Below are 25,182 nucleotides of genomic sequence, written 5' to 3'. Positions count from 1 at the left end.
GGTGTAACTTGCCCCCCCTAAAGGAATGTCTCTCATACCTCAAAACTCATCTCAGGCCTGGCTTGAAAATGAATGCAATCAGGAGACACCAAGCAGGGGGGAGGAAAAGAAAGTCATTTTTGATTTGTACTCTAGGAGTCTAAAAAATACAGATGGATTTCTGATTAGCTTGGTTACTTTCTAGATTTAACTCAACAGGACAAGGCTCTGAGGAGGCCTTATTGTGGCCTTCCAGCATCTGAAGGGGGCTACAAGAAAGCTGGGGAGGGACTTTTGAGGGTGTCAGGGAGTGATAGGACTGGGGGGATGGAGCAAAACTAGAACTGGGGAGATTCAGCTTGGATGTTAGGAAGAAGTTCTTCCTTGAGGTCCCTTCCAACCCTGACAATTTTATGATTCATTCCAATGTTTCAAACCTTCTCTCATCTCCTCATGACTTAAAAGGTAAACAAAAGCTGGAAAAAAATCACCAACCATTGGTATGAAGAAAAATTCCTTCTTCAATGAACAAATATCTCTAAACCAGTCAGCATTAGATGAAGATCTAATGTATCCCAGGTTTACTGTAAAACAAGAGAGCAAAGCCACCCTCTCAGCAAAAAGAGGACAATCCTTGCAGCATTACCTCTTTACAGTCCTTTACAATTGGCTGCATCATGGTAAGGTCCTGATGACTGCCACCCATAGCGCTGCTTGTACTCTTGTTCCTTGCATGGCCTTTCTTAAAGGGAGTTTTTCCACCAGACTGAAACTCCTTGGTTGGAGATGTAGGTGAAGTGGACAGTACCAGTGTTTTCAACGCTGCTACTTCAGCCTGGAGGACATCAATCTTTGGGGGGAGGGAAACAAAGTCATTAACAACCCACAATGCCATCTTAGGCTACATTAAGCCATGTAATAAAACTTCCAGTTAGCTTTGCTCAAATCACAACTTCATATGCACCTTGCTGAGGAGCCAGCTGTGTCCATAGGTGTCAGCTAGGACACAAAACAACTAAAATAGTAAAGTTTACAGGGAATGCTCTGTTTACATCTTTATGACTCACACTTTAAGTTTATAATTGTGGGGGGGGAAGCAGCAAACAAGTTGGACAGAACTCACTTTTCCTTGTGCTTCTTTTAACTGCTTTTCAGCTGCAGCTTGTTTGACATTAGCTTCTTTAACCATTTTGTGTGCTTCCTATACAAAAAAAAGTAAAATGATGTTTAGCTGATGTAAGTACTTCACACAAGCCTAGAACCACCAGTACAAAACCCAAACAATTAAGGACATACTTTTGCTTCATGAAGACTACCCATGACTAGTAAGTTGAACAACAGTTTGAAATAGTTACATACCAAAAAAACCCAATCCCTACAAACCTATCACTTGAATTCATCACTGCCCCACCAAAGCTTATGCTACTTGGTCCTGAACCCAGAATTCAGCAACTTCCCCCACCCTCCTCCAGCAGGAACAATACCTCTCTTCATGAACACCAGGCTCCAGTCATGCTTGGTGGCTGCCAAGTTCCTTGACCCCCAAGAGAAAGACTCAACCAGCAGCAACAAAAGCAGCATGGGCACAGTAGCTCACTCAAAAGAACTTCTCCCTTCTAGCCAGAACAACCAGTTGCAGGCAACTGGAAAGTCCTGCATGAAGGAACCGGTCAGGCAACTATCAAGTTTCAACTCTTACCATCAATAAAACAAAGCAACAGCTTAAAAGTAATCTGTGGAATAATAAACATTTCTTGAGCAGGACTAATAACCAATCCAAACCAAGACACATGACCGAGCCAATAAAGCAGAAAGCATAAAAGGGCTGGGGTTGGGTTTTAGGCATTCTTTTCACCTCATACCTCTAAGCCTTTTGTCTGCATAATGTGTTAGTTCTGGGCTCTGACCCAGCAATTTGGCATCAAATTCCTGTTCTTATTTGGTGTTTACTGAAGGCAACAGAGATTAAAACATCAGGGCCCCCAGCTACAGGACTTGGGCTTAGGAGCCCTCTCATATCTGTAAAGCGCCTAGCACGTATCTGGACGCTATATAAATAGAACAAAAGAAGTTCATACAGCACCAGACCAAAAGACCTGACTCCCACTGGCATACAACACAGCTGTTACCATATGGGTTTGTAAAAACTCTTCTCCAGTAACAACAGACACATGCAGGGATGGGCACATACACATTTATACAATGTGTACAGATACATTTAACATCGATCATGCAGGGTCCGCTGGGTGACGCAGCTTGGGAAGCAAAGCAGGGTACGGTGCCTACTGCAGTGCTCTGATGGAGTAACTACACAAACTCAGCTGTGCAAAACAAGCCTGGAGCCTCCACTGAGGTGCATCAATATAGAAGCTATCCTAGCCACTGGCATGGTCGCTGAAGTCAGTGGCAATCAGAGCAGAAGGTGAATTGAAGGGCTGTGGATTCCAGCGCAAGCATCGAGAAACCTCAACGCTGTGCTCAGTTAGGGTCTCTTAAGTGAAGCCAGACCAGCACAGGGTATTCAGGTGACATGCCCATGACAGTGCTGAGTAATTAAAACTTCAATTAGTACTAATCATGTGCTAGATTTCAAACAGAGCTTTAACAAACTGATGCACTGTTCTAAGTCAGGAAGTGACACTGATGGAGAAGAACCTCACTGATAATTCTCTGTTCCCCTACAGTTAAAATACCTGCCCAAGGCTTTCCTCCCCTCCCAACATACACAAGCATTTCTGCTAAAAAGTACCTCTCCAGTCTCCCATTTGCTCTCTACACAGAGGAACTGCTTAATATCTTGAGCAACTCTGCCCTAGTACCAGGATGACAAAATAAAATGCATTGCCAACCCACAGAGCAGTTTGAAATGTGATTATTTTGGGGGTTTAGTGTCAGCCTTAATCATCACTTTTATACCAATTCAACATCCTAGGCTTAAATGCTGCTTCTAAAACCTACCTAATCTTGTATCTTTATGTATATGGGGGGGGAAAAAAAACCACCCACCCAATGTTTATAATTTGATAAATGTATAAATCATCCTCAGATTATGAAATGTATTCTGACACTTACAGGCATCACAATTTAGCCTATATATATAGAGAGAGAGGCTAAATATATTTTCCTATATATATTCCTATGATAAAATGAGAACTGATTATGCTTCAAGTATGGATTTAAGACTACTTTTTTTGCCCTGTATAATCCAAGCTCAGAATCTTTGCCAGAACTACTGCCTCTTTCTCAAAGTGAAAATAAAAAGGTCCCATCTGAAGTTCAGGCTTCTCCCTTGGTAACCAGGTTCTACCCTGGTTGGTCACTGGAATGGGCTGCCCAGGGAAGTGGTGGAGGTGTTTAGGAAGAGCCTGGATGAGGCACTTGGTGCCATGGTTTAGTTGATGAGATGGTGTTGGGTGATAGGTTGGGCTGGATGATCTCAAAGGTCTTTTCCCACCTGGTTAATTCTACCCTATTATATTCTACCCTATTCTATTCTACCCTACCCTATTCTACCCTACCCTATTCTATTCTGTTCTGCCCTGTTCTGTTCTATTCTATTCTACCCTGTTCTACCCTATTCTTATTCTATTCTACCCTGTTCTGGTCTATTCTATTCTACCCTGTTCTGGTCTATTCTATTCTACCCTGTTCTGGTCTATTCTATTCTACCCTGTTCTGGTCTGTTCTACCCTGTTCTATCCTATCCTATCCTAATCACAGTATGAATGCTTCAAGTCTGTGTTGGCAGCATGCTGCCAGAGCCAAGATTCAAAAGCTGAATGCCACAGTTGCATTCTTGCTGCCTCCATTGATCTGGAACCAAGTTTGTGGTTGGTTTTTCTTTTTCATTCAGTCACCATGGCAACCCCAAATTTAGCTCTTATCTAGCTAGCCTTGTTGTCAGACAGAGAAGCTGTCTCAAAATAGTTATGCCAAAAAAAAAAAAGCCAAAAAAGCCTAAACAGATTGAATCTTTCTGGAGTTATTTTCTTGATTCTCTTCGTTTTGTGTCTAGGCAGCCTGACGAGCTCACCGCGGTCTCCTTCCACTACAGGAAAAGTCTGCTGCTTGCTCTCAAGCCTCTACTTCAACACCCCCAGGTCTTCAGGACACAGATCCCTTCAGAAGCTTACTGCAGAAAACTTTGGCACACAATGTGCTGATTCTCCATGAAACATCTGGCTCAGCTTCCTTTAAGGATATCACATTGAAGACTCCAACACACCTCAAACAGACTAGCTGTAAGTTCTTCCAACTCCTGTCCAAGTTGGTCTCGCACTTTAGAAAGCCTTTCACATTCTTCATCTTTTAACTTCAGCTCCTATGGAAAATTGAAAGTTATTTATTCTGACTGAGAGTAGTAAAGTTGGCCTATTAAAGCTAACACCACAAGGAAGGGGGAGAGAAAGAAGCAGGAAAGAAAAATAAAGAATCAAGTAAAAATCAGAGGAACATGAAACCTTTCTAGGCAAAGCCTTGCAAATCATCACTCTTAACACTAGAAGCAATTAGTTACTGCTGTACACACAGAGCTACTTTTTCCTGCTATACAGAAACCTCAGTATGAGAACAGACTGAGGGAGCTGGGGCTGTTCAGTCTGGAGAAGAGAAGGCTCCAAGAAGACCTAACTGTGGCCTTCCAGTATCTGAAGGGGGCTACAAGAAAGCTGGGGAGGGACTTTTGAGGGTGTCAGGGAATGATAGGACTGGGGGGAATGGAGCAAAACTAGAAATGGGTAGATTGAGATTGGATGTTAGGAAGAAGTTGTTCCCCATGAGCGTGGTGAGAGCCTGGCACAGGTTGCCCAGGGAGGTGGTGGCAGCCTCATCCCTGGAGGTTTTGAAGGCCAGGCTGGATGTGGCTGTGAGCAACCTGCTGCAGTGTGAGGTGTCCCTGCCCATGGCAGGGGGGGTTGGAACTGGCTGCTCCTTGGGGTCCCTTCCAACCCTGACAATTCTGTGATTCTATGAAACATACCAGGCCAAGCTAAAGGAACTCTAAGCTACACAGCAGCATTTCCAAAATACTCTTGAAGTAAAAAAAAGGATACAGAGATCAAATGAAATATTGGGAAAGACAGAATATTAGTTTCTCTTAACCCATTCTCAGGGGAGACCTTATTGTTGTCTACAACTACCTGAAAGGAGTGAGGGTTGGTCTCTTCTCCCAGGCAACCAGCACCAGAAGAAGAGGACATAGTCTCAAGCTGTGCCAGGGGAAGTGTAGGCTGGAGGTGAGGAGAAAGTTTGGAGATTGGCCATTGGAATGTGCTGCCCAGGGAGGTGGTGGAGTCCCCACCCCTGGGGGTGTTTAAGAAGAGCCTGAATGAGGCACTTGGTGCCATGGTTTAGTTGTCAGGAGGTATTAGGTAATAGGTTGGAGTTGATGATCTCTGAGGTCTTTTCCAACCTGGTTGATTCCAGGATTTTAACAGACACTTGAATGAAGCCATTCCCTAACAGACACTTAGAGTAATCCTTAAAGCAAAAAGTAAAACAGCTTCCTCTGAAGGTAGTCCCCGGTTCTAAAAGAACCTTAAAGCCTATTTTACCATAAAGATTGTACCCTACCTATCCCCTTACCTCTAGCACAACTCCAAAATCATCTTGTAATTATATCCTTGCTCTTAGGTAACCAAATTAAAGCAACTTAATGAAATCCAGAATGCTGTTTGTCTACACTGCTGACATTTGAGCCAAGGCCTGACCAGACCAGTTTTACAGTAAGATTTTAACACAGATTTGGCAGGGTCAGTGTCACACATGCCCAGTCTCATCTGTACTATCCCAAAGCTGAAGGAATGAGGAGGAATTTCTTCACTGTGAGGGTCACAGAGCACTGGAACAGGCTGCCCAGACAGGTTGTGGAGTCTCCTTCTCTGGGGACTTTCAAGACCCATCTGGATGTGTTCCTGTGAGACCTGTGCTGGATTCTATGGTCCTGCTCTGGTAGAGGGGTTGGACTGGAAGATCTCCAGAGATCCCTTCCAACTCCTAACATCCTGTGAACTGCTAAAACACCTTCAGAGAGCCAACTCATCTTTAACAATCACAAGCCAGTGGCCTTACTATTCAGCTGCAATTTTGGTTTAGCAAAGTTTGAAAGCTTACTGTTCAGCAGAGTTCTAGGAGAGATTAACCTGCTTCTGGCTGACCTGGGCCTGGCTGCATTGTTTAGTTAAGTCTAACCCATTGCTTTCTCTCTGCTCTTGGGACAGGAGGGTAGAGGGGTGGAGTGAAACAGCTTCCATGGGCTCTGACCAGGGGGATTTTTGTGTTGTTTGCTGATTGTAAATATCTGTAGAGTATTGCAAATCCTGTAATTTTGCACACAATCCTTGCATTCCATTGCAGAGTGCAGCTCTTGCTTGTAAACACAGCTTCCATTTGCTTAATGGCATCCTGGCTTGTACCAGGAACAGTGTGGAGCAGGGAGGTCATTCTGTGACAACAGGCCTTTAAAAATGATGAATGTACTGTACAGTACCATTGAAATCCCTTGGTGGTCACTGGAAATCTATTTACTCATTAATCCATGCAGTGTTTTAAACTGTCATGTATTGCTGTGTAAAAGTGCAGGGACTTAACCACCAGTGTTAGCCTGAGCAGAAACACTCCACTAATCACAGAATCACAGAACAGGCCTCTGAGATCATCAAGCCCAGCCTATGACCTAACACCACTGCATCAGCTAAACCATGCCACCAAGTGCCACATCCAGTCTGGCCTTAAACACCTCCAGGGATGGTGACTCCACCACCTCCCTGGGCAGCACATCCCAGTCTCTCATTCCCCTTTCCATCTGGAAATGCTTCCTAATATCTAACCTAGACTTCCCCTGGCACAGCTTCAGGCCATGCCCTCTTGTCCTGTCACAAGCTGCCTGGCAGAAGAGCCTGACCCCCACCTGACTACAACTTCCTTTTAAGTAGTTGTAGACAGTGATAAGTTCCCCTCTAAGTTCCCTTAATAGCCTCTGTTAGACTGGCACCTTTGATGATACAGAGAGAACAATAACGTGGGGAGAGGGGAGAATCTACTTCATACCCTACATTCAACACACAAGACACCAAATTATGACATCCAGTTTGTTTCTGCAATGAAGCAAGCATGCAGAGGTTGAAGCCTTTGAAAAATAAATAAGAAACTCCAAATTTGAGGATCAGGTTCTTAAAGTAAATGAAATTTACAGTCCCAACAGCCTATACTACCACCTCCAGAAGAATCAATGATTCAGTGTGGAAAAAGCTTCCCAATTTCACTCTAGTAGGGAAATATCAACAAGTCAGACTTCACAGAATCAACCAGGTTGGAAGAGACCTGCAAGATCATCCAGTCCAACCTATCACCCAGCCCTATCCAATCAACCAGACCATGGCACTAAGTGCCTCATCCAGGCTTTTCTGTGTCAGTTCTGGGCCACTCAGTTTAGGAAAGATGTTGAGATGCTGGAAGGTGTCCAGAGAAGGGCAACGAGGCTGGGGAGGGGTCTGGAGCACAGCCCTGTGAGGAGAGGCTGAGGGAGCTGGGGTTGCTTAGCCTGGAAAAGAGGAGGCTCAGGGGTGACCTTGCTGCTCTCTACAACTACCTGAAGGGAGGTTGTAGCCAGGTGGGGGTTGGTCTCTTCTCCCAGGCAACCAGCACCAGAACAAGAGGACACAGTCTCAAGCTGTGCCAGGGGAAGTTTAGGCTGGAGGTGAGGAGAAAGTTCTTCCCAGACAGAGAGATTGGCCACTGGAATGTGCTGCCCAGGGAGGTGGTGGGGTAAATGTCCATGGAAGTGTTAAAGAAAAGCCTGGATGAGAGACATAGAGCCACAGGGAAGAAACAGGGAGGGAAAAAAATCAGATGGTGGATCCCTATGCTTAGAAATTCCTACTTCCCATCTGATCACAACTACAACAAATTCAAATCCAGCTTTAATATCATAGAATTGTTGGTGTTGAAAGGGACCTCAAGGATCATCCAGTTCCAACCCTCCTGCCATGGGCAGGGACACCTCACACTGGAGCAGGTTGCTCAGAGCCACCTATATATAACAGCAGCATACAATTTGGGTATGAAATTCAGAACAAGTGAGAAGTGAAAGAGCAAATCTGTGTTTACTTTGTCTACTCCTGGAAAGCTTGTCATCTGCAAGGTTTCCAGGTTCAGTGAGCTCACAAAATTCAAGTGCTATTTCCAACTCTCATCTTTCTCCCTGTTCCTGATAGACAGCACAGAGACTTGCAGAGAATTTAAAACCATTCTGCAAAAAAAAACCCCACCCAGGCAGCTGTACACAGGCACTACCTATTCACTGTATCCCTACAAGGTTTTAAATCAAGCACTTATTAACAAAATTAGTATCCTTAGAAGTCTGAAAGACTGCAAGACATACTGAATACTGCAGAGCATGTATAGCTCTATGCAGACAGTCCTGACTTTTGGAAGAAAGCAATCAGAGATCAATTAGGGCTAGAAAAGGCTAGACAGGAAGTCAAAGAGAGCAGATGCTACAGAAGGAATAGGGTTTGCTGTTGCACAGTCTGTAAACACTCCTGCTATGATTCCTCTGTTACTAAGCAGTGCAAATTTAGTATAACACTGGTAAGATTACCCTGTTGGGTTGAGAATTAGCAAGAACTTCGATGTCAGCAGCCTCAGGTCAGTGCTGATCTGGTTTTGTTAAGACCCCAAGGGTCTGAAAATGCAGAGCATGCAGCTAGTATGTCCTAGCAGCCCTAATGCTATTTCCTTTAAAACCAGCTTAATTAATTTTCAGAGTGAAATAGAAAGCATTTAAATCTCTGAGAGAGAGAGGTACCTTGGCATGAGATATTCAGATAATGCCGAGGTAACAGTAGCAGAACCAAGCTGTGGTTTTCCAGCCTGTTAGCTGTGCTTTGGTATGTTGTCAGGAGCTGGAAGAGCTTTTCTAAGTTTAAACTTTAATTTGTTCTTAGATCCTAAGGTTCCAATTTTAATCACTAGGATTATACACTGGCATGGCAAGGTCCTCAAACTTGGCTCACCTTAATGTCTCCTTTCGGTGTTCAAATGCCAAGCAATTGAACACATCAGCAAAGGAAGCAACCACTCAGCAACAGAACAACAGAACAATAGAGTCCATATCTAAGAGTCACATTGACAAGCACAAATGTAACTATGACAGAGATGATGACTACATTGGACAAGATGATGCAACGACCAGGAAAGCAAACAAGTTCAACCAAGGTGAGAGAGAGCTCGAATCTACACAGGGGTGGAACCACGGAGAGGAGAGGGAAAGAGCACAAAGACAAAGAGCACAAAAAGTCTACTGCACAAGTTCTAGCACAGAGGGATGTTAGAATGAGAAACAATGGCTTTGCATTTATATAGCACCATCCATCCAAACAAGACAAAGCGCTTTACAAATATTAATGAACTGAGCCACAGCCTCTCCAAATGTATCCACGTTCAATTGGAAGGGTGGTGTAACAATAACTCTAAGTAAAGGACACCAGTGACATCTTTATTGCTTCCTTTCTATGCAGGCATTCCCTCATGAAGCACCAGAAGTACCCCTGGCTCTAAAGCATCTCTATATTCCGTGACACCTGCTACGCTTTTATGTTCTGGGAGGAAAAGGTTCGAGAGGTCTATCAGCAGCATCTATAAAACTTACACAGGAACCATGGACTGAGAGGGGGGAAAAAAATCACCCCTGTTCTCAAATAGCAAAACAAAGGAAGGATCAGCTTTTCAAAGGAAAAAAAGCCTCTTTAACCACCTACTGCAGCAAGAGCTTTCCAAGGGCAGCATTCTCAAGGAACGGTTCTAAGACATCAGCGCTGCACACGTGCAGAAAACTTTACATAAACCAATCCTGTAAGGCATCAGTAGGCTCAGACTGCACCTTCTGGCCCATCTATCATTCTGCAACATTAAAACCACTCTGGAGAGAGAGAAAGAGAGAGAAAGCAGGAGGAGACAAGACAACAGGCCTTACCCTCTGAGCCTTTGCAAGCTCCTCTTTCAAGCGTTCGTAGCCCTTTTCTCGTATTTCCAGTACAGATGGGCTCCGTAAGTGAGATAAACTGTCTGCACTCAACCCAAAAATATCTTCATTTCCTTCAGCAACATCTGCTACTGTAGCACCCTGCAAAAACTCTCTCTCTACGTTATTGCTCTCCTTCCTGGAATGATTGTGATTGAACGACCCAGCCTGGGGTCCAGAGGTAGAACACAGCACTGCGTCGGTAACATTGATGCTGCAAAGAGAGGGACACAGCTTTTAGTCTTCAATTTACACAACACATCACAGAAGAAACACTTGAGAAATGGCAGCAGAGGGGTTGGAACGTGCCATTATGGACACCATTTAGCCTTACAACATTACTTTAGTGAGGAGGTGTTTTTACTGTCACATGCAACAAACCAGCAATCTCCATCGGGGGCACAGGGAACTTACCTGTAGCAGTGTTGGGAGGTGCCATTATGGACACCATTTAGCCTTACAAAATTACTGGAGTGAAGAGATGGTTTAACTATCACTTACAAATTACTTTAGTGAAGATATGTTTTTAGTATCACTTACAAAGTTTTTACATGCAGCAAACCAGCAATTTCCATCAGGGGACACAGGGAACTCACCTGTAGTGGTGTTGAATGTGCCGTTATGGACACCATTTAGCCTTACAAAATTACTGGAGTGAAGAGATGGTTTAACTATCACTTACAAATTAATTTAGTGAAGATATGTTTTTAGTATCACTTACAAAGTTTTTACATGCAGCAAATCAGCAACTTCCATCAGGGGACACAGGGAACTCACCTGTAGTGGTGTTGAACGTGCCGTTATGGACACCATTTAGCCTTACAAAATTACTGGAGTGAAGATATGGTTTAAATATGACTTACAAACTACTTTAGTGAGGAAATGTTTTTAATACTACTCACAAACAGTTTTTACATGCAGCAAACCAGCAATCTCCATCAGGGGACAAAGGGAACTTACCTGCAGCAGTGTTGGAAGGTTCCATTATGGACACCATTTAGCCTTACAAAATTCCTTTAGTGAGGATATGGTTTAACTATCACTTACAAATCCTTTTACTGAAGATCTATCTTTAATATCACTTACAAATCCCTTTACTGAAGAGCTATCTTTAATATCACTTACAAATCCCTTTACTGAAGATCTATCTTTACTATCACTTACAGATTCCTTTACTGAAGATATGTTTTTAATATCACTTGCAGATCACTTTAGTGAGGATATGTTTTTATTATCACTTACAAAGAGTTTTGACATGCAGCAAACCAGCAATCTCCACCAGGGGACACAGGGAACTTACCTGTAGTGGTGTTGAATGTGCCATTATGGGCATCATTTAGCCTTACAAAATCCCTTCAGTGAAGATATGTTTTCAGTATCACTCACAAACAGTTTTTACATGCAACAAAGCAGCAATTTCCATCAGGGGACACAGGGGGAGCTTACCTGACACCTGATGCTTCTGCACAGTTCAGCTGCCTGGGAGATGAATAAACAGGTTGTGTGGGAAGGTCAGACACGTTTAAAGCATTGGGCTGGATGGGTGTGGAGGACACAACAGAAGGATGTGGTCTGTAGATAACGCTAGGTGAGGTAGTTTGTTCCTGAGTCCCCGGCTCCTTCACTCCAAGCAGATCTGGGGTGGTAGGCGAAGCAAGGTTCACTTCATGAAAGCCTTCCAAGGGGTCACTGGCCATAATAAAAACCTCATCATATGAAACCCTGAATTAAATAATCACATTGTCAGAATGCAAGCAGGAAATCACAGTACCACAGTACATTAGGGGTTAGAATGGACCTCCAGAGATCATCCAGTCCAACCCTCCTGCCAGAGCAGCATCACCCAGGGGAGTCCACACAGGAATGCATCCAGGTGGGGTTGGAAAGGTTCCAGAGGAGACTCCACAACCTCTCTGGGCAGCCTGCTCCAGGGCTCTGGCACCCTCACCATAAAGTGTCTCCTCATGTTGAGGTGAAATCATTGTTCAAGCTTGAAGCCATTGTTCCTTAGCTTATTCCTGTGCACCACTGGGAAGATCTTGGCCCCCTCCACTTGACCCCCACCCCTCAGATATTGATACACACTGATGAGACCTCTCTCAGCCTTCTCTTCTCCAGACTAAACTGCCCCAGGGATCTCAGTCTCTCTTCACAGGGAAGTATTTCATCCCATCTGACAACTATTTCCATTTCAAAAAAGCACTCAGACAAATGTATCCAGAATATTTCATGCTATAATGGAAACCCTGGATAAATCTTGCCAAAGTATTAACTTTGACTACCAAATATGTTTTTAGCATACACTGGACTGCTGAGTCCAGCAGATTCAATAGGAGACTCCACATGTAAATGGGATGATGAAATCCAGAACACAGAAAGAAACATTTCACAGAATCACCAAGGTTGGAAGAGACCTCAAAGATCATCAAGTCCAACCTGTCAGCACAGACCTCACGATTAAACCATGGCACCAAGTGCCACGTCCAATCCCCTCTTGAACACCTCCAGGGAGGGTGACTCCACCACCTCCCTGGGCAGCACATTCCAATGCCTAACAACTCTCTCAGTGAAGAACTTTCTCCTCACCTCCAGCCTAAACTTCCCCTGGCACAGCTTGAGACTGTGTCCTCTTTTTCTGGTGTTGGTTGCTTGAGAGAAGAGACCAACCCTAATATCCATCCTGAAACACATTCTACTATCAAAAAGCAAAGTCATCTTGAATACAGCCTTGAGCTGGTTTGTATCAAAACACAAACAGATGACACTCGTGGAAGAGGGGAAGACCTGGGCACTGGTAAGAAGAAGAATGAATAGCCAAATCTAAAGCTTCCACTTCTAACTTCAATTAAGCAAATAATCTAGAGCCAGAAATCAGTCAGCCTTCAAGTAATTTATAGTCCATAGTGATTTCAGATGAATTACACATCTGATCTTGTAAGAGTAGACTGAAAACACAGAATCTGTCCATAAGACTTCTCATGAAGTATGAGGATGTCTAGTTAATACGACACATGATTAAATGATGATGAAAACCCTGAATAAGTATCACACCAAAAATATATTACAGGGAAAAGAGTACTAGGAATTAGCAACTCAACTGACAGTATCTTTCTTTATTTTTTTAAATCACATTTGGTTTTCAATGGATCAAGAGAAAACAAGTACAATACATGGGTTTTTTCAAGCCCCAAGAGAAAGCTGTTTTCACAGAACCACAGAATATTCAGGGTTGGAAGGGACCTCAAGGATCATCTAGTTCCAAACCCCCTGCCATGGGCAAGGACACCTCACACTAGATCAAGTTGCCCAGAGCCACACTGGACATGGCACTTGGTGCCATGGTTTAATAGCCATGAGGTCTTGGGTGACAGGTTGGACTTGATGATCCTTGAGGTCTTTTCCAACCTTATTGATTCTGTGAGTCTATCCAGCCTAGCCTTAAATACTTCCAGGCATGAGGCTTTCACCACCTCCCTGGGCAACCTGTTCCGGTCTCTCACCACCCTGGTGGGGAAGAACTTCTTCCTAACATCCAATCTAAATCTCCCCTCCTCTAGCTTGGATCCATTCTCTCCATTCCTATCACTCCCTGAGACCCTCAAAAGTCCCTACCCTGCTTTCTTGTAGCCTCCTTTAGACACTGGAAAGCCACAATAAGGTCTCCTTGGAGCCTTCTCTTCTCCAGACTGAACAACCCCAACTCTCTCAGCCAGGCCTCATAGCAGAGAAGCTCCAACTCTCTGATTGTCCTTGTGGCCCTTCTCTGGACACAGTTTTCCAGCAGTTTATCAGAGACCACAAAAATCTTCCCATGATACAACACTGTAAGTTGGAAGTAGTATGGACAACTTTATGAAGCAGTTGCTTAGCAGTGAATATTCACTGCAAAAAAAAGCATTTTCCCTGCTATATGAATAAAGAAGAGTGAAACTTAAGGCTTCACAAAGGTACTTAACATGCACAAAAAATGAAGTGCAGTATCTACATGAAACACTTTGCATTTCACAGAGAAATCTGCTTAGATCCAACCTAGAGGAGGGGAGATTTAGGTTAGATGTTAGGAAGAAGTTGCTCCCCATGAGGGTGGTGAGAGCCTGGCACAGGTTGCCCAGGGAGGTGGTGGAAGCCTCATCCCTGGAGGTGTTTGCAGCCAGGCTGGATGTGGCTGTGAGCAACCTGCTGCAGTGTGAGGTGTCCCTGGCCATGGCAGGGGGGTTGGGACTGGCTGATCCTTGAGGTCCCTTCCAGCCCTGACAATTCTTTGACTCTGTGAAAAAAAATCAACCACCTCTGAGAAACTGTCCAGATTTAAGGGATAAAAATGACTTTCTATGAATAAAAAGGGATGAGAGGTTTTTGGTTGTTGTTTGGCATTGGGGGTTGTTTCTGGGTTTGCTTTCTGGTCTTCTTTTCATCTTTAGGCATCAGTTTGGTTTCTTTTGAACTGCTAACAGCAGTTTCTGTTACACCAGAAACACACAGTCACAGTTTTGTGCTTTAGCATTTTCCACTGTAACACAGGGGTGAAGAGCTCCTTTTCAAGTTTCAGACTGAAAAATATTCTTGTTTGTTTTCCCTGTAAGTCCTTCTTGACTATCTTAAGTATTCTAGTTACATGCTCTACATGAGGATAAAAACCTGTTGACCCAACAAATGAAAATGGAGGCACGGATGGTGCTAGAGGACATTTCTTCAAGGTTGAATTTCACAAGTGTTTTCAGCTCTACAGTGCAACTACTGCATGTCATGGTTTCACTTTCAACGAGCTAAAATACTGGCAGCTTGGAAAAAAAAACCCCACACACCAAAGCAGCCATTTAAACTCCATCAGCCCAGCTGAAAAAGACATCCATCTTGGCAGGCTCAGAGTCAGGCTCACATCTACAAAGGCATTCGCTTCTGTTGTTCCCACTCTCTCCTCTTTCTCGACCACCAGTAAGCCTTCTCACAGAATCACACAGTTGTCAGGGTTGGAAGGGACCTCCAGGATCAGCCAGTTCCAACCCCCCTGCCATGGCCAGGGACACCTCACACTGCAGCAGGTTGCCCAGAGCCACATCCAGCCTGGCTGCAAACACCTCCAGGGATGAGGCTTCCACCACCTCCCTGGGCAACCTGTGCCAGGCTCTCACCACCCTCATGGGGAACAACTTCTTCCTAACATCCAATCTACCCATTTCTAGTTTTGCTCCATCCCCCCCAGTCCTATCCCTCCCTGACACCCTCAGAAGTCCCTCCCCAGCTTTCTTGTAGCCCCTTTCAGATACTGGAAGGCCACAATGAGGTCTCCTCAGAGCCTTCTCTTCCCCACACTGAACAACCCCAACTCCCTCAGTCTGTCCTCACAGCAGAGCAGCTCCAGCCCTCTGCTCATCCTCATGGCCCTTCTCTGGACACCTTCCAGCACCTCCAGATCCTTCCTGGAACAGAGGCTCCAGAATTGGACACAGTGCTCCAGTTGAGGTCTCACCAGAGCAGAGTAGAGGGGGAGAACTTAGGCTAGTTTATCAAGTAAACCACAGGCTCAGAGATGCCTGCATTCCATATCTTTAAGCTAATTCACATAAATTCAGCTACATTATGAAGTGCAGAAAGTGGTGCTGGCTCACATGGAGAAAACGGATCAGAAGTCTACTTATTACCATCCACATGCTTAAATGCATTTGCAGCTCTCTCTCTCCAAACCATCAAATTAATCTGTGAGAAGCAGATACTTGTAAAAGAGATAATTACCAACAAACTTTCTATTCTAACTACCTGCTCCTACTCCAGTGAGAAACGTTCCACTTAACTCCTTCCCTACAGCCTTGCCACCTAAGCTGCCTATAGCCTCAAGTGTTTTTAACAGTTAAGACCAAAATAAAATGCCCAAACTAGGAAGATGATGGAATCTGTGAATTATCATTCTGCTTATACATTAAATATCAACACATACACACACAAAAGAAAGAAATTCTCAATTATCAGAACCCAAGCTCTTTCTGATACAGTAAGTAAAAAACTTATACAAGTTATTCCTGGAGGAGCTGAAAATAAAGTCCCTCAGCTAAACTCTTCCCAGAGCCTGTCAAATGGGCACTCAGAAGCACACCATCTGTGTAAAACACTTCCCATTCACAACTCTTTTCCTTCCTAGCATTAATTCTCACTTAGCAGTGAGCAGGCAGAAGCCGGGCACAGCACCCATGCAGGACCAAGAAGCCCATATTAAATATCAGCTCTGGGCTCCCCAGTTCAAGAGAGACTGGGTTCTACTGGAGAGAGTCCAACTGAGAGCCATGCAGATGATTAGGGGATTTGAGCATCTCCTCTGTGAAGAGAGACTGAGAGCCCTGGGACTGTTGAGTCTGGAGAAGAGAAGGCTGAGAGGGGATCTGATCAATGTCTCTCTCTGCCTGTCCTTGTAGAAGAGGTGCTCCAACCCTCTGATCATTTTTGTTACCCTCCTCTGAACCCTCCCCATCAGGTCCATGACCTTTCTATACTGAGGGCTCCAGGGCTGTACACAGTACTCCAGGTGAGGTCTCACCAGAGCACAGCACAGTGGCAGAATCACCTCTCTGGCTCTGCTGGCCACACATCTTTTGATGCAGCCCAGGCTGCCATTGACCTTCTGTGCTGCAAGCTCACACTGCCTGCTCCTGTCCAGCCTCTCATCCATCAGCAGCCCCAGGTCCTCTTCCCCAGGGCTGCTTTCTATCCCCTCTTCCCCCAGCCTGTACTGACAGTGAGGATGGCTCCAGCCCGTGGAGCGCACGGTAAGCAGAGAGCTTTACTAGGAGGCAAGCTGACAATGTGTAAAGAGAAGCAGTGTTGACACAGCACTCTTCAGTAGTAATTCTGCTACTGCCAAGAAAAGCTGATACCCTGACATTTCAGGATTTCCTTAATACTTTTCCCACCATATGGTAATATGGTGAAAGGTTGAAGTAGCATCAGCACCTACCCAGTAAGTGGTTATCGTTGTCTGAGTTGATAGGATGCCATTTGGATCACAGAACATCAGGGCTTGGAAGGGAACTCAACAGATCATCTAGTCCAATTCCCCCTGCCAGAGCAGGATCAACTGGAGCAGGTCACACAGGAAATGATGTGCAAAATTCAAATAATGTAGTAAATCAGGATGAAACAACAAAATAAAGTGATTTTGTCACACCTCCATCTGGAAATACTGCAAATTTGGTGGAAGCTGGCAAAATGTTGCAGGTTTTCATTACCTCCCCACTGCTACACCTGCATTGCTCATTACCCACATAACATCATGATGAAACAATGCTCAAATCTGCTGTTGTATGCACACAGGCTCACAGGATGTTAGAGGCTGGAAGGAACAGAATCACAGAATCACCAAGGCTGGAAAAGACCTCAAAGATCACCAAGTCCAACCTGTCAGCACAGACTTCATGACTAAACCATGGCACCAAGTGCCATGTCCAGTCCCCTCTTGAACACCTCCAGGGAGGGTGACTCCACCACCTCCCTGGGCAGCACATTCCAATGGCTAACAACTCTCTCAGTGAAGAACTTTCTCCTCACCTCCAGCCTAAACCTTCCCTGGCACAGCTTGAGACTGTGTCCTCTTGTTCTGGTGCTGCTTGCCTGGCAGAAGAGACCAGCCCCCTCCTGGCTACAGCCTCCCTTCAGGGAGTTTTAGACAGCAATGAGGTTGCCCCGGAGCCTCTTCCTCTCCAGGCTAAGCAACCCCAGCTCCCTCAGCCTCTCCTCACAGGGCTGTGCTCCAGACCCCTCCACAGCCTCGCTGCCCTTCTCTGGACACCTTCAAGAGTCTCAATGTCCTTCTTAAACTGAGGGGGCCCAGAACTGGACACAGGACTCAAGGTGTGGCCTAACCAGTGCAGAGTCCAGGGCAGAAAGACTTCCCTGCTCCTGCTGCCCCCACTATTCTTGATGCATGCCAGGATGCCATTGGCCTTCTTGGCCATTTGGGCACACTGCCTCTGGACATCTTTCAGTCCAAGCCCCCCCTGCCAGAGCAGGAGCATAGAATCCAGCACAGGTCACACAGGAACACATCCAGACAGGGCTGGAAAGGCTCCACAGAAGGAGACTCCACAACCTCTCTGGGCAGCCTGCTCCAGGGCTGTAGGACCCTCATGGTGAGGTGGAACCTCCTGTGCTGTAGTTTATATCCATTAGCCCTTGTCCTATCACAGGATGCAACTGAGCAGAGCCTGTCCCCTCCCTCCTGACCCCCAGCCCTCAGATATATATAAACATTTATTAAATCCCCTCTCAGTCTTCCCTTCTTCAGACTAAAAAGCCCCAGGGCTCTCAGCCTCCTCTCACAGGGCATGTGCTCCAATCCCTTCATCATCCCACTACAAAGAGATCAGTGTAACAGTGGTCAGTCTAACAGGAATCAAGAACTATGGATGTTTTCAACAGCAGTCAAATCAAATTGCTTCACCTAATTCTCCTCTAAGAGGGGCTCAGCTTCTCGTTTGAATCAAAGCAGTCAATAACTAAATACTACAAAACCCCCTGAAAAGCAGAGGTTTAGTGTGGTTTATTCTCTTTGGGGGGAAAAAAATAACAATAAAAAGAATAACAATTTTTAGCTTTAATAATAAGGAGCATCACATCACATCACATCACAAAAGAAGGGTCAGCTGCTCCAGTGAACAAAACAAAAAGTCATAGAAGAAAAATGTTACTGCTTGTGGACACCTTGAAGCAAAGGAAATTCTAGTTAGTATTTACCCTGCTGGCCTACAATGCCAATGGCATCCTGGCTTGGATGAGAAACAGGGTGGCCAGCAGGAACTGGGAGGAGATCATCCCCCTGTGCTCAGCACTGCTGAGGCCACAGCTCAAGTACTGTGTTCAGTTCTGGGCCCCTCAACACAGGAAGGACACTGAGGGGCTGGAGCAGGTAGGTCCAAACTGCACCAGGGGAAGTTTAGGCTGGAGGTGAGGAGGAAGTTCTTCACAGAGAGAGTTGTTAGGCAATGGAATGTGCTGCCCAGGGAGGTGGTGGAGTCACCATCCCTGGAGGTGTTCAAAAAAGGGACTGGATGTGGCACTTGGAGCCATGGTTTAGTTGTCAGGAGGTGTTGGGTGACAGGTTGGACTTGATAATCTTTGAGGTCTTTTCCAACCTTATTGATTCTATGATTCAAAGAAAAGCAACAAGGCTGGAGAAGGGCCTGGAGCATATGGCCTGCAAGGAGCACCTGAGGGAGCTGGGGGTGTTCAGGCTGGAGAAGAGGAAGCTGAGAGGAGACCTCACTGCTCTCCACAGCTCCCTGAAAGGAGGTTAGAGCGAGGAGGGGGCAGCCTCTTCTCCTTGGTGTCAAGCAACAGGACCAGAGGAAATAGTTTCAAGCTGCACCAGAGGAAGTTCAGACTGGATGCTAGGGAATATTTCTTCCCAGAGAGGGCTCTCAGCCATTGGAATGCTCTGCCCAGGGCAGTGCTGGAGTCACCATCCCTGGAGGTGTTTAAGCAGCCTGTGGAGCTGGGCCTTAGGGACATGCTTTAGGACTGACCCCAAACTGGGTTGAAGGTTGGACTGGATGAGCTTTGAGATCCCTTCCAACTGGATGTTTTCTGTGATTCTGTATAGGTGCCTAGAGCTACAGTGTTTTAATCTTCACAAAAATGTAATGAAGGAAGTGTCAAGGATTTCACTTGCTAGACTCCAACATCTGCTTCAGGTAATTTGGGAGAGGACAGAAAGTGGATTACTTGCAGCAGTTTCTCAAGGGACTGGCACCAGCCCACCAACTGGCCTGCAATCTTCTCAGTGGGTTTAGGAATAAAATAAGAGCTTTGGAATATTTGGCATTATACAGTGTGGAATGTAATACATTTTAAGCTCTAAACAGCTCAGCAGGGAATTAAAGAAGTGGACTAATGCCTTTTAAAGAAATAGTGCAGTTAAGTACTCCATTCCTATCAGATGCAAACAGGCTGTTTCAATAGTGAAATTGGTCTAAGGCACATGCAAACTGAAATGTAAAGTTCACAACCAATTCAATTACAAATACTCATCAGATGTTAGCATGGGACAAAGAGGTTTGGTGCATAGTTGAGCTTTTTTACTTGAATTATTTTGTATTCAAGCTTAGCCAGAGAATTCAAGCAAGCTTAAATATGGTACTTGTCACAGGGTGCTCCAAACCCCCCTTCCCCCCACCTCCATCAGCAGAGGTTTGAACAGGAAAAGACAAAGGTGAGAAATTGTCTTCCCCTGGGGACAGGTAAATGGTGCCCAGGGGCAGAGGTCCCTCACAGGTATTTACCCATAGGAGAAGTCCCCTGGGTTTGGATGACACCAAGCTGGGGGCAGGAGAGCTCTGCAGAGGGACCTTGCCAGGCTGGACAGATGGGCAAAATCCAAGGACATGAGATTGAACACATCCAAGTGCCAGGTTCTACACATTGGCCACAGCAACCCCAGGCAGTGCTACAGGCTGGGGACAGAGTGGCTGAGAGCAGCCAGGCAGAAAGGGACCTGGGGGTGCTGGGTGACAGCAGCTGAATATGAACCAGCAGTGTGTCCAGGTGGCCAAGAAGGCCAATGGCATCCTGGCCTGCATCAGGAACAGTGTGGGCAGGGAAGTCATTCTGCCCTGCACTCAGCACTGGTTAGGCCACACCTTGAGTCCTGTGTCCAGCTCTGGGCTCCTCAGTTTAGGGAAGATGTTGAGATGCTGGAAGGTGTCCAGAGAAGGGCAACAAAGCTGGGGAGGGGTCTGGAGCACAGCCCTGGGAGGAGAGGCTGAGGGAGCTGGGGTTGCTTAGCCTGGAGAAGAGGAGGCTCAGGGGAGTCAGATTTTTGATTTTCCTGAACTGATTATTTAAACTTTTTTTGTTTTTTTAACTTTATTACAGAGCTATCTTCAACTAGAAAGATACAGGTGCAGGCAGCAAGTGGCTCTCTTCACAGAATCAAGAAGCACATGAGATTCAACGACCTATATTTATGAAGTGCTTGTGAAATCTATAAATAAACATGTTTGAGAGTCTGGTAAATAGTACACTTCTTACTGGGAAGTAAAATCAGCACTTTGCAAGGTAGAGTACTGCAAACTCTTGTTGTAAACAAATGCTCAATGAATGCTGCTCAGCTCACAAAGACTCTCTGAACCAAGTGAATTTAACTACAAACACTTTGCTCTTTTCAAGACACAGCACTGCTCTGCCTTATCTTGGAAAGCTTCACAGCTCCCTCTCAGGTTTAACACTGACCACAGTGCCAAGACTTAGAATAATAGAATTGCTTTGGGTGGAAAAGACCTCCAAGATCATCAAGTCCAACTGTCGACTTAACAACACCATGGCCATTAAACCATGTCCCAAAGTGCCGCGTTTACATGTTTCTTAAACCACCACCACAACCTCCAGGGACAGTGACAACACCACATCCCAGGGCAGCCTATTCCAACACCTGACCACTCTTTCAGTAAAGATTTTTTCCCTGGTATCCAATCTAAACCTTTCCTGGCACAATTTGAGGCCACTTCCTCTTCCTGGTGTCCCTGCCCATGGTGGGCAGCTGGAACTAGATGATCCTGGAGGTCCCTTCCAACCCTGACAATTCTGTGATTCCATTATTTGATACTAGGGAGAAGAGACTGATCCCTGCCTCACTACAACTTCCTTTCAGGTAGAGAGCAATAAAGTCTCCCTTCAGGCTCCTCTTTTCCAGGCTAAACAACCTCAGTTCCCTCAGCCACTCCTCGAAAGACTTTTTTCTCCAGGCCCTTCACCAGCCTCACTGCCATTGCCTGGATGTGCTCCAGCACCTCAGTGTCCTTCTTGTAGTGCAGGGCTCAAAGCTGAACACGGTATTCGAGGTGCAGCCTCACCAGTGCTGAGTACAAGAGCATGATCTCTTTCCTCCTGCTGCTGCTCACAGTATTTTTGATCCAGGCCAGGATGCTGTTGGCCTCCTTGGCCACCTGAGCATATTGTTGGCTCATGCTCAGATGGCTGTCAACCAGCACCCCCAGGTCCTTTTCTGCCAGGCAGCTTTCCAGCCACTCTGCCCCAAGCCTCTAGCATTGCATGGGGCTGTGGTGACCCAAGTGCAGGACCTGGCACTTGGCCTTGTTAAACCTCATTCAGCTGACCTCAGTCCATAGATCCAGCCTGTCCAGGCCCCTCTGCAGATCTGACCTTCAAGCAGCTCAGCACTGCCACCCAATTTAGTGTCACCTGCAGACTCAGTGAGGGTGAACCCCATGGATAAAGACATTAAACAAGACTGGACCCAACATAGAGCCCTAAGGAACACCACTTGTGACTGACCACCAACTGGATTTAACTCCATTTGCTACCACTCATTGGGCCTGGCCATCCAGGCAGTTTTAACCCAAGGAAGCATCCTTGGACCTGAAGGCCCTTCTCATTTCTCAGTTAACACTGAAAATATTCAGTTAGTAAACTGAAGAAAGAACAAGCACAGTTTCCATGATATGCAAAAGCTTTCTAAACATATCTGTAAATGCAACTTATTAGAGAAACCTTTCCTCCATTCCTGAAAAAAAATGTTTAGTGTGCAGCTGCCTAACAGAGGCCTTAGTTAAGCTACATTAAGACAAAAAATTTAAATGCCATATTAAAAATGGTCTTAAAAACCCCAAAAATCTGAAGTGCATAATCCTTTTCTGTGGATACCCATAAACACAAGCAAAGCAGTGAGACACCAGCTCATAGTATCATAGTATCAGTCAGGGTTGGAAGGGACCACAAGGATCATCCAGTTCCAACCCTCCTGCCATGGGCAGGGACACCCCACACCAGATCAGGCTGGTCAGAGCCTCATCCAGCCTGGGCTTAAATACCTCCAGGGACGGGGCCCCAACCACCTCCCTGGACAACCCATTCCAGGGCTTCACTCTCATGGTGATGAACTTCCTCCTCACCTCCAGCCTGAACCTGGCATTTCACATGAATTTTAAAGCAAGTCAATACAAAGCTATGAAGATAGCTGCAGTCTATAATCAAAAGGCTTCTTGTGACTGTTCTTCCTCTAGAAAAAAAGGAAAATTCCCCTTTTAAACCCAGTGTCACAAGACAGATATTTCAGTCACAGCTGTGAGGTGCACTCCCATTTGTTATTTATTAAAAGCATAATGAGAGTGGTAAATTATTTATCCTCCTTTGCTCACTAGGTAAGGTTAACCAAGCACAGCAGATGAATGACTGCCAAGACACAAACACAGGAGGCCTAACTTTAACCCTTCCCAGAACTCATTAAGCAGATCTACAATTTGAAAAAGACAATAAAAATATTAAAAGGAGGAAGACCTCAGGTTTTGCCCCATATTTTACTGACAAATATCTGAACAGATGGTAGCTGCCACTACATGCTCCTAGAGTGAATAACCTTCCATCTGCTTGAAAAGTGCAGCTGATAATTTCACGGTTGTGGCAAGTCTGCGGAAGGTTAATTAGTTTAGCTAGCCAGACTACTGGTCTGGAGACTCGACTTGGTGATCCTGAGGGTCTTGTCCAACCTGAATGTTTCTGTGACTCTGTGAGACTTCCTAAGAACATGCTTAGAAATGCACACAGCAAACAAATCAAGCCGTGTAAGAAATCTTAGTGCACCATCCACAAACAAAACGGACGATGCTCTCAAACTGATGAAGACACTGTTGCTTTTTTTTCCCCTCAGCAAGGCAAGCATTCAGGTCCTTGAGGTCCCTTCCAACCCTAACAATTCTACGGTTCTAAGCCCTGTATCACCAAGGTTTTGGCCACCCGGTGTGTTCTCCTGCTTCCAGAGTCCTGCCGAGTCGAGCATCAGCACTTCGGCAGCACAAATTTCTGCACTGCTCATCACTTGCAATCAACTTGTAAACAGAATTTCCTTCCCCAGCCTTACTCTCTAACGTAACTGCATGACGAAATTGGGATTAACTGAAATCTCCTGCTACTTAAAATACTTGAGCTCACAAGACTATTTATCGCCGACCTAGTATTAATATTGCTCGAAGACCTTTAAAGCTACAGGCGAGCACAGCTCCACAGTCCCACAAAGCAACACTCCCCTCCGGTCTCCAGCCGCGCAGGTTCTGGCACCCCTCGGCACCGTCGCCCCGGGCCCGGCTGTCGAGGGCGAAGTCTGTGAACCCCCCCAGCGGCCCTGCGCCCCTCCTCTGCCGCCGCACCTGCCGGACGAGAGGTTTGTGAGCGGAGGAGACTTCAGCACACACTTCTCACAAGCCCCCCTACTCCTCATTTCAGTCCTCGCCTGGACGCCCTACCCCTCGTCAGAGCGGCCCCCACGCAGGCAGCCCCGAGGGGAGGACGGCCGCTCCGCAGCCAGCAGCTCCGGGCGTGCGACGCCTTTGTCCGCAGCCGGCTCTCCCGGGGCAGGTGCGCCCGACACGGCCAGGGCTGATCGCTGAGAACTACTTTTTGCCACTTCTGCCTTCGACCGCGTTTGGGGCCACGCACATCCCGGCCACCGGCTGCCCGCTCCGCGCCCTCGCAAACCTCGACGGGGCCGAGGGCGCCCGGGCCGGCGGCTCCTCCTCGCCGCAGACGGCCACAGAGGCACGGCCCGGGCCGCCACCTGCCACCGCCGTATTCCTTGGTGGGGGGTGGAGGGAACGCAAGATTCCCACTCCCTGAAGCTAAGACGGCCACAGCGGGAGGGCGATGGCTTCGCCGCGGGGAAGACCACCCCCGCGCCCGGCCACCGCGCCCCGGCAAGGGGTAACCCTCCCAGGTGGCGCCGGCTCCGCCCGCCGGGCCGGGCAAGGGCTCCCGGGAGCGCGGCACCAGGCAGGTGCTGCGGCGCTAGCGGGGCTCCGCCGGCGGACAGGACGGACGGACGCCCCCCTCTCTCCAGCAGAGCCGAGGCCGCGCAGCGCCCCTGCCACGTACCTGCCGAGCCCAGTCCGAGCGGCTGCCGCCGCACCGCGTCCCCTCGCTCAACCTGTGGGGGCGGGGCGCCGGGCAGCCGCCGCGCATGCGCCCCGCAGGCGCACCGCCCGCAGAGGGTGGGGGGCAGATGTGCGCGACCCCCGCCACCGCCCCCTAGCGGGGGTTGGCGTAGCCGGCCCGCGGTGGGTGCGCGCTGCGCGCCGGGGTCCGCTGGGGCCTCCCGGGGTCCGCTGGGGCCTCCCGGGGTGCGGAGGAAGGAGCGCCTGGCCGCGGAGGCCAGGTCCCACCCCAGAAGCCGAGGTGCAGGGCTGGGCAGA

The 25,182-nt window shown here is 46.8% G+C and overlaps 1 protein-coding gene across 3 annotated transcripts in view; it reads right to left on the bottom strand.

Moving 5' to 3' along the window:
• The window catches only part of RAB3IP (RAB3A interacting protein), a 33,845-nt gene extending 8,870 nt beyond the window's left edge, over window positions 1–24,975 (bottom strand). Inside the window, exons 1-6 of one of the 3 annotated variants that reach the window (XM_054178953.1) lie at window positions 24,866–24,975; window positions 11,447–11,722; window positions 9,953–10,214; window positions 4,205–4,300; window positions 1,103–1,180; window positions 626–829 (exon numbers count right to left, since the gene is read on the bottom strand). In XM_054178953.1, coding sequence (XP_054034928.1) covers window positions 626–829; window positions 1,103–1,180; window positions 4,205–4,300; window positions 9,953–10,214; window positions 11,447–11,697 — 891 coding nt within the window. In that variant the 5' untranslated portion in view covers window positions 11,698–11,722; window positions 24,866–24,975. Of the gene's footprint in view, window positions 1–625; window positions 830–1,102; window positions 1,181–4,204; window positions 4,301–9,952; window positions 10,215–11,446; window positions 11,723–24,865 lie in introns of those variants that run through there. The other 2 variants (XM_054178954.1, XM_009906395.2) reach the window with 2 other exon arrangements.
• Window positions 24,976–25,182: the final 207 nt, after the last annotated feature.

Source organism: Dryobates pubescens, chromosome Z, assembly GCF_014839835.1.
Source record: "Dryobates pubescens isolate bDryPub1 chromosome Z, bDryPub1.pri, whole genome shotgun sequence".
Lineage (NCBI taxonomy): Eukaryota > Metazoa > Chordata > Aves > Piciformes > Picidae > Dryobates > Dryobates pubescens.
Note: the sequence above shows the minus strand (reverse complement) of the source record. Positions and strands in the feature narration are given on the sequence as shown.